This window comes from Acomys minous (genome assembly GCF_964271855.1).
Source record: "Acomys minous genome assembly, chromosome: 4".
NCBI classification, from domain to species: Eukaryota; Metazoa; Chordata; class Mammalia; order Rodentia; family Muridae; genus Acomys; species Acomys minous.
Genome location: NC_140486.1, coordinates 84,742,556 through 84,751,632, shown reverse-complemented (window position 1 = coordinate 84,751,632; position 9,077 = coordinate 84,742,556). Strand labels below are relative to the sequence as shown.

Below are 9,077 nucleotides of genomic sequence, written 5' to 3'. Positions count from 1 at the left end.
TGATGTTCTTCTACCATTTCTTCCCCCTTAACATTCTGTTTTTGTCTCCCTGACCAACATTTAGGAAGACGACCATCTTCACACAGTTGACTGAACCACTGTCCCGTTCCCGATTCATTGTGTTTTCCTATGGTTCAAATTCTCTTTTTAAAATTAAATTGAGTCATCAAGTGCTTAGTTCCATTAGGCGTTCTCACACATACACATCACTGTACTTTATTCATACTCACTGCCCCCCCCATCTCCCACTACCCTCCTAGGCCCTCCCCAGCCCTTCTCCCCAGCTTAAACTTCCCTTTCAGTACCCTTTCTATTTTCATGGCCTACCCCACTGCACACAAACTTAAATCTAGACTGCAATATAAAACACTGTGAGTCTGACTTATTTCACTTAACATAATGATCTGCAATTGCATTCCTTTTCTTCAAATGTCATTTCTCTACAGCCAGAGAAAACCCCACTGTACGCATGTGCCGCATCTTCTGCATGCGCTCAGCTGTCGATGGACATCCAGGCTGGCTCTGTTTCCTCGCTGTTGTCAACAGTGAACAAACATGGATGGCCTACAGAGGTCAAGCGGCTGTAGATCTACCCAGGCCTTCACATCTGGACAGTGATTAAAATGCTCTAGGCTCAGTGGCCTGTAAAAGAAACCTTACAGAAACCTGGATCATTAGTTTAGAGATATATAGTAGTTTCAATAATTCACATCTAGAAAACTAGTCTGTGACATATATACATAGATAACATTAGAATGACACTCCGCAGGACACCAATGTGGTGCTGTAGTTCTGTGCTTATATATATATATATATATATATATATATATATATATATATATATATATGTATGTATGTAGCGGTAGAGTGACATTAAACATCGACACCAATGTGGTGTTGTATTTTGTATTTTACTTTGACCTCCTTTAAAGAACACTAGCAATCTGTGGAAAATGCTTTATTGTACCACGTCAATATACTGCAAGGAATATTTCCAAATAATACAAAAGTAATCCACAGGCTTAATTGAAGGAAAATCAAATCATCCAGAAACTTTTCTTCCTTAGTTTTTCACAGCAATTATTAACAGTTCACACCTGATTCTTTTCCAAGAAAGATTATTCTAGTAGCTTTGAGTGTTCAATCCGTGCAATAGTCCAGTCAGGTTTTACTCCTTGAGTAAACTCCCTCTGAAATCTAGGAAAAACATTATAAATATTGTGATCTTCCATCATACGAATATACTCAGATAACTAGAGGTGACAAGCATAAATAAGAAAGAGTCTGAACAAGAATTATTCAGTGGTTATGGTAAGTCAAAATGTTTGCTTTTTAATCAGAACAACACCGTAAATACTACAGTACACTCTTAACTATGGCACTTTTAATGCTTTGATCTACATTCAACACCACTAGCCCTCGAGAGAAATTTGATCTTGTTATTAAATACTCACTAAAGCACATGCTTAATATGAGCAAAAGTGAGCTGGACTCTGTAACACAATCAGTACTTTAGATGCACAAACCAGCATGCAGCCAAGTCTGCTTAACAAATCAGTTACTGCTGTAGTGAAAACAGTGGGCCTTGGTTCAGTCCGTATATTAAATTAATCTTTAAAGCATAAGGCTCTAAAAAGGATTTATTTTATTTTATATTATGTGTGTCTGTGTGTGTGCATGTGCACGTGTGTGTGTGTGTAGGTGTGCACGTGGACGTGGGTGCTCACAGAGGTCAGAGACATTACCCCTCCCCACAGCTGGGTCACAGGTGGCTCTGGGATCTTCTGTAAGAGCAGTAAGTCCCCTTAACCACTGACCCATCTCCCCAGCAGCAAGGCCTGGTATTTTTGAATAAGCTTGGTCTTATCAAGAATATTAAGAGACAAAATTTAGTACTGATGATATAGATCTTTAAAAGAAGCAATTAATAGGCTTAAATTAAACAAGTATTTAATATCTAGAGAAAAATTTGGATAATTATAATCAAAGCATAAAAACAAAACAACAAAACATTTCTCAGGCCAGGCATGGTGGCATACTACTTTAATCAGGAGATAGAGGCAGGTGGATCACTGTGAGTGCAGATCAGTCTGGTCTACACAGTGAGTTCTGGACAGTCATAGTGGGAATACATAGTGAGACCCTGTCTCACAATAAACTAACAAACAAAAAACTTTTAGACAAATGAAAAGAAAATGCGTTCTTATATAACTAAGTGAAACAATATATTTTTCTCCTCAGAACTTTTTGGCATTTGTTTTGTTAACTTAAAACAAATTTGTATATGACTAACAAAATAACAGTAGCATTGTCTTAAAGAGTGTATCTCCACTGACTTGTTCCAGCTGCTCGCCTTTCCAAAACTTACAAAACAGTAAAATAATAGTAAGGGCAGGCAGTGCCCCTTCTCTTGCATCTGGCCTGGAATGATTGCCACATGAAAGACTAGAAACTGGTCTTCGAAGTGGGGACTTAGGGTGTCTCTAGACACGCACTAAACCCTACAAATCCTATGATTGTTTTGTCAGCAAACTATAGCATAATAACGTTGCTTTAGTTGTCTTTATGGGCTCATCAGTTTCCGAGTTCTTGGCATCCAGTCACCAGGCAAATGGTGTCACAAGTTAAACTAAGGCTGCAAGCCAAGCCTCGAAAGTCCTAGAGAAAGAGATGCCAGGGAGGGCCAAGATGCCACACATGACAGCTGGAGCCACTGTGGGAACGATTCCTCTTGTCCCCGAGACCCTTGCTGATGGCAAATGAGGCAGAGGAAGGCCTGGCTGAGCTTTCATAACTCAAGGTAGTGAACCACGGAAAAGCAACGATTGTTCAAAGCCGCTGATGTGGGGTTTCTGTTTTTTTTTTCCCTTTCTGAAACAGGGTCTCTGTAGCGCTGGAACTCACTGTGTAGGCACGCTGGCTTTAGAATCACAGATCAGCCTGCCTCTCCCTCCTGAGGGTAGGATGAAAAGTCTGAGTTACCACGCCCAGCAGACGTACTACCACTTTGAAATTTTAACTTTCCTATCTTATATTCCATGTATCTTTATGACTTTTTTCTTCATAAATAGCTTAACAAACTTCAATTCTTCTGTTCCTAAAGCTCTCTGTAGTTTTCATACGTTGAGTCCATCTTCCTTCCATGTGCTGGACAAAGGAAACTAAACGCAGGGTCATACTCACTCATAACTTGCGCTAAGCAGTTGCTTAGTTTGTACATTCTGATCTCCCAGCTTCACCTGGAACACGCTGGCTCCGCTTAAAGATTCGCTGGGGATGTTGGCACTAGTCAGATACCAAAAGCACATCAGGATGTTAACGAACTTCCTGCCTTAGAGAGAAAACACACACATAAGCCAATCACCTGTCAGCACGCGGACAAAATACAAACAGAAACTTGTTGCAGATCTGACTCTGTGCACACTCCAGTGTAGCTTAAAATATATGAATTAATACGCCTGTTTTCGTTCCTGAAAATTCTCCTAGGGTTTCTGCCCTCTTTGCAACCCAGTAACCAATGTACTGTGTGTTGAACATACACTTTACAGAGTGAGCCACATGGTGATTCTCAACTTACACCATTTCCTAAAATTAAAACAATCTTAAGCAAATCCTGTTGGGGGAAAAAAAGCCACATCTACAATTTTGCCCCCACTTCAACTGTCCTGAAAAAAGGCCTTTGTTCTTCTACCTGAATCTACTCTGTTGCCTCAAGTCTCATAAAGCATATGTAGCTCAGTTAACAGCCGTGAGGCGAGGATGGAATGTGGAATGTTAGGGAAGAAGAAGCGATCACCCACGGCACTGAACTCGCATGTGCAATAGCTAGTAGAGGTCCTCTGCTGTCGCTGCCTTATGGGGTACAAGCAGAGGCTGTCTTTCCTGTGTGCCCGCCTTGTAATTCGTGCATACAAAAATCTGTAAATGGATTGGTTAATCAATGGACTTTCAGGTGTGCTGCTGGAAAATTCAGGCACTAGAAAAGAACCAGTTCCTGCCAGCTTTACCACTGCTGCCTCACTCCGCCGGGGCAGTGTGTGATCATTTTCCTTATCTGTCTTTATTTGATCCTCTCTGCTTTGGTTTTCTTTTATATTTTATTCCCTCCATGTAACACACAGCTACAAATGTAACATGTCCAAATGTTCTTATCTTTAGGAAATCTGAAACATAAATATTTTTATGTAAGACATGGGAGCAGCCTGTCCTCAACAACTCATTTTTAATCAAAACATGTGAGGAATTTCTTTTCTTTTTCTTTTTTTCTTTCTTTTTTTTCTTTTTTTTTTTTTGTGATAGAGTTTCTTTAAGTAATCCTAGCTGGCCTTGAACTCAGACATCCTCTTGCCTCTGCTGGGATTAAAGGCCTGAACCACCATCCTGAGCTTGGATTTTCCTGCTGTACAGTAAACAGTAACCAGGCAAAGATCAAGTGAGAATCTACTACCAGGCACCAACTACATCGGGGTTAGATCTTTAAAACAGCAAATACAACACAGTATTTTTTTCTTTCTTTTCAAATGCACATTTTTTATTATGTATACTGGGTTGGTTTTGCAAACTAGCAAAGTGATACAGGCTGTGGAGGGCTACAAACATTGCTCACAGACATAAGTGCTCTGTCCTGTGGTACTCACTGCTTTGGTTCATTTGAATAATTACTGGTTGTGTAAGTTGCCTTGACCAGAGTTACCTTTCTCATCATAGTAAATTGAGATGTCGCCTGTTGACGTGTAGACAATTTCATCTATGTCCGCAGCAAGTGCATTTTTATGGCTATCAGACAGTGAAGTGACCTTTTCTTTTAATACCTGAAGCACCTGAGTTGGGAAAAGAAAAGCAGCAGTTTACTACTCACTCAGTTTTTAAAAAGTATTTTAAAAAGTGGTGTTTATCATGGAATTTTTCAAGACTTATTTTAAAAATACTTTACTTACCTACTAATCCTCAAAAATAAAACTCAAAGGCATCTAGTTATTCAACTAGGTGACTCCCAGTAGAACGTTACACGTAAGAACAACTGGAATGCATATCATTTACTTATCTATGCTGTTAAACGCAGGATTCATGCCAACTTTTATGACTCAAAGTACCGTAAGGACAGACACTCTGCTGGCACACAGACTGTTTGAAAGCGTAAGGAAACTATGCACATATCCTTCTACTGCAAGAACCATACACTTTTTAAATTAAAGGAACACTTTACCTCTTTGGCTACAAGTTCTTCCAATAGATCAAATTTACACTGTGACAGCAACTTGGATACATGAGCAAAAGCCTTTGAAAAAAAAATACGAGGGTAAAGATGAAAGTTATTTCAGAAGATCATATAAAATACCATACCACATTCATACTTAAATGGTTAGTGTAGCAAAGATCTGCTTTATTGTAGACATGATATCAAAACCTATTACAATAATGTTGGGCATGAGTGCTTTTAAGTTGATTGACCTTTCTCAGATGGGTTGGCCACAGATATAGTTGCAAACGAGCCAACTACTAATTATGAATCCATTTTTAGGTCCTGGAAACTGACAGTATGTGGCATCTGGACTGGACACCTCACTTGTATTTTAAAATGATGGTGTGAACAACTGTAATGTACCTCTTTATCATTTACAGACAGCAGTCAGAGAGTAAGGCACTCTGGGGTCCAGACTGCACTGAAAGTCTGGAGACCTGGGGTATAGACAGAAGCTCTGTCGGATATGTAAGCTAGGGTTAGGAAAGTGGAAGAGAGAGAGTTTATAATCTGCAATGGCGAATCTCAGCCTGAAGTATGAGGCCTTATTTTAAGGAGAGGAAGAGAAACCACAGGTCTCCAGAGCCAGCAATGAGAAAAAGGCTGGTATACTCAGATCCCGCTTGCATTTTAGGAGCTTTCAGTCTGCTGAGGAACAAGGTCAAGACTTATTAGAGGGTAAGAGCAGCAGGAGATAAGAATCACACAGAACAGCTGTCTACTCTAATCATGGAGGACCACAGAGGGCTCCCTAAAGTAGCTGAAACTTAAAAAACTGGCCGGAGAAAGAAGCTACACAGGCCGGTGAGACAGAGAACCCTGCAGATTATTATTAGTTGAAGTGCCTTTCTGCCAGGCTCACGCTGATGCCCTAACCTCCAGGGCCTTAGAGCAGGACTCCATGTAGAGACACCACCTTTAAAGAAGCGAGTAAATTAAAATGAGGTGGTCAGTGTCGGTCCTAATCGAGTATCACTGGTACCCTTGTGGCAGGAGGAAATGTGTAGAGATGCCACACATAGACATGTGCAGGGGCCTCAGAGAAAGCAAATCTTCTGACACCTAGCTATTGCAACACCTCTGCTCAAGCTACGCAGTCTGAGGCCCTCTGCTGTAATAGCTCTAGCAAATTACAATACAGTGCAGATGACTTTTGAGAAAATGCACAGCTGGGTGGTGGTGGTGCACACCTTCAATGCCAGCACTTGGGAGGCAGAGGCAGGTGGATCTCTAAGTCGGAGGCCAGCCTGGTCTACAGAGTGAGTCCAGGACAGCCAAGGCTACAAAGAGAAACCCTGTCCCTGCCCCTGCCCCCAAAAAGCACTCAGGTCTCCCTGAACACCTCAGAGGTCCTCGGGGTCAGGGATCTTGTGTGTTTGGTAAATTCCACCTCTCAGTGTGAGTGGTGATTGGACAAGAGGAACCATAACCATTCTGCACAAGCCTCACCTCTAGTGTGTGTGGCCAAGCCCATACCAGAGCAAGCTGCCCTTGAAAGCAGTAACGAGTCACAACGAGGCTACCTGGTGAGGTCTCAGTAACACAAGAAAAGTCCATCTCAAGACACTTCTAGAAACAGCCTTCTTTCTCACAGAAAATACTGAACAACTTTACAAGAAAGCTCTAAGAAACAAGGGTAGTAAGAAGGCAAGTTAGACATACCAACAGCAAGTGGGGTCTGTGGTGCACTGTGTTTTGGTCGCATGTATGTCTGTGTACCACATGAGCACAGCGTGCCTTCGGAGGTCAGAAGATAGCATGAGATCCTCTGGAACTAGCTAGTTATAAGCTACCGTGTAGGTGCTGGGAATCGAACTTAGGACCTATGGAAGAGCAGCCCGTGTTCTTTAGCCATTGAGTCATCTCTCCAGCATACTTTTCAACAGTGTGGTTACCAGCACACTAAGTTTAACCTTTCTAAAACTTGACTTCATCATGTCTAAACAAGGATTGGACAAGCCTTTCCATTTTATGTTATACAATGATTTTCATTCTGGACACACAAATGAACTAGTGTATCATGTATGAAAGATGAGGTGAACTCACATATGGGCACTGCAGAGTAGGTATCAGGGTCACACCAACTACCTCTCCATGCACAAGCGACATAGAGGACAGAGACACTAGCAAGTTCACCCTAGCATGATACTGAGGTAGGCACTGTCACTCAAGCGTGCCCCTTTTATTTTTGTGCAAACACATACATTAGCCAAGGGTTGACTCAAGGGACCAGGAGTTAACACTGACACTGATAACATGAAGTTGAAAACACTACTTTGTAACAATTACATCCCATGACTTGGGTATAAACGGCTAGAATTTGGGAAAGAATCTGAATAAGTCAGGGGTAAAATTACACATCCCGTGCAGGATTGTTAAAGTGCTATGCTGATGGTCCGTGGTATTATGAGTCTGAGAATGAAGTGCGACTTGTACTTTCTGTATCACTCAATAGGTCTGAAATGCTAGGGGTTGACAAACTAAGAGAACTGAAAGAAACATGAAAATACCCTTTCACCCTAGAAAAATGCATGCATGCACATAGTCTGTAAAGCATCTCAGGACTCTGAGTGAGCATTCTAAGGGCTATCACTGCCCTTCAGAAAGATCAAGATGGGCCAGGTCAGAACTAGGGACCACCAAAGCCCAGGTATCCCCAGTTAGCTGGGTCTGGGCACCTCGCAGGGCAGCAGCCTCAGCAAACTCTTTGAAAAGGTGGAATTGTTCATTCCCAACTCTATTCTCACAGTCCTTGAAGGACTACATGCGTAGAGATGGAGGGCAATGTGGTTCTGTCAACCAGCTGGTAGGAAGCTCTGCCATTGTACCTGACACGGTATCTTATTCCTCACCATAACCTTATCCACTCTACAAATACGTATGAAGTGTCTACTATGTGTTCCTGGCACGGCCTTCTGAAAATTTCTAATTCTGGAAAAACCATACCTACAAAAAGGCTAAATAGCTTTAAAACAGCAGGAACGAACAGGCTTGGAACTTAGGCCTTCACCCTAGTTTCTTAATTGAATCTCTCCTCCTGGACGGCCACGCAAACACTCCTAGATGCTTATTAGAAAGATTCGGTGTCTAGGTCACTACCAGCGTTGTTTCACTTGGACCGCAAATGCTAAACACTTGAGCGTGTAAGAGCTGAACGCACGGGGCGGACAGGTCAGTGAGGGAAGCGAACAAACCTGCTTTGCCCCCTCAGAGAACTCAGCGATATTGAACTCCTTGTCGAAATAGGCCCAGATAAGGAAGGCGTAAATTCGAGTCCGGACCCAGTTGATGGGATTGGAAAATCCCAGAATGATCATTCTGGTTTTCTGCCGTGGCTGGGGCTGCTCCTCGGTGCTGTAGCTGCGGCAGGGACCGGAGGGTAAGGACGCGACGGCTGGAGGAGCTTCAGACCGGCCGAGCAGGGGCCGCCGGGGGCCCCAGGAACGCAGCGCCGGGCGTCCCCAGCCCCAAGCGCAGCGAGGAAGCGGGGCCGCGCTGGAGCCCAGGCGGCGGCGGCACAAGCAGCAAACTTCAGTCAGCGACAGCCTCATCTCGGGGGAACCAAGAGTCCGGAGTCGGGTGATCTGGCCGGGTAGCGGCCGAGAAAGCAGGGGGAGAGGAAGGAGACGGGCGGCCAGCGCCATGTTTGTGACCTTTCACCTCGGCTGGCTGTGCAGTACCGAAAGGAGGCCGGCGGGAAACCAGTTCGGCGGCGGCGGAGAAACGGAGCAAAAGCCGCCTGCTGCTGCCACCTCTGGCGAGTCCGCCATATCCCGGTTGTCGCAGCACGCTGCCCGGGCAGAGCGCCCGCGCTTCGGACCAGCCGCCCGCGGGC

The 9,077-nt window shown here is 43.5% G+C and overlaps 1 protein-coding gene across 1 annotated transcript; it reads right to left on the bottom strand.

Moving 5' to 3' along the window:
* Positions 1-943: 943 nt before the first annotated feature.
* MAIP1 (matrix AAA peptidase interacting protein 1) lies at positions 944-8,886 on the bottom strand (the record flags this gene model as incomplete). Its single annotated transcript, XM_084779123.1, has 5 exons — positions 944-1,197; positions 3,184-3,331; positions 4,694-4,820; positions 5,207-5,278; positions 8,437-8,886. 5 exons carry the CDS (start codon positions 8,884-8,886, stop codon positions 1,119-1,121), a joined length of 876 nt encoding a protein of 291 aa, XP_084635249.1. The 3' UTR covers positions 944-1,118.
* Positions 8,887-9,077: the final 191 nt, after the last annotated feature.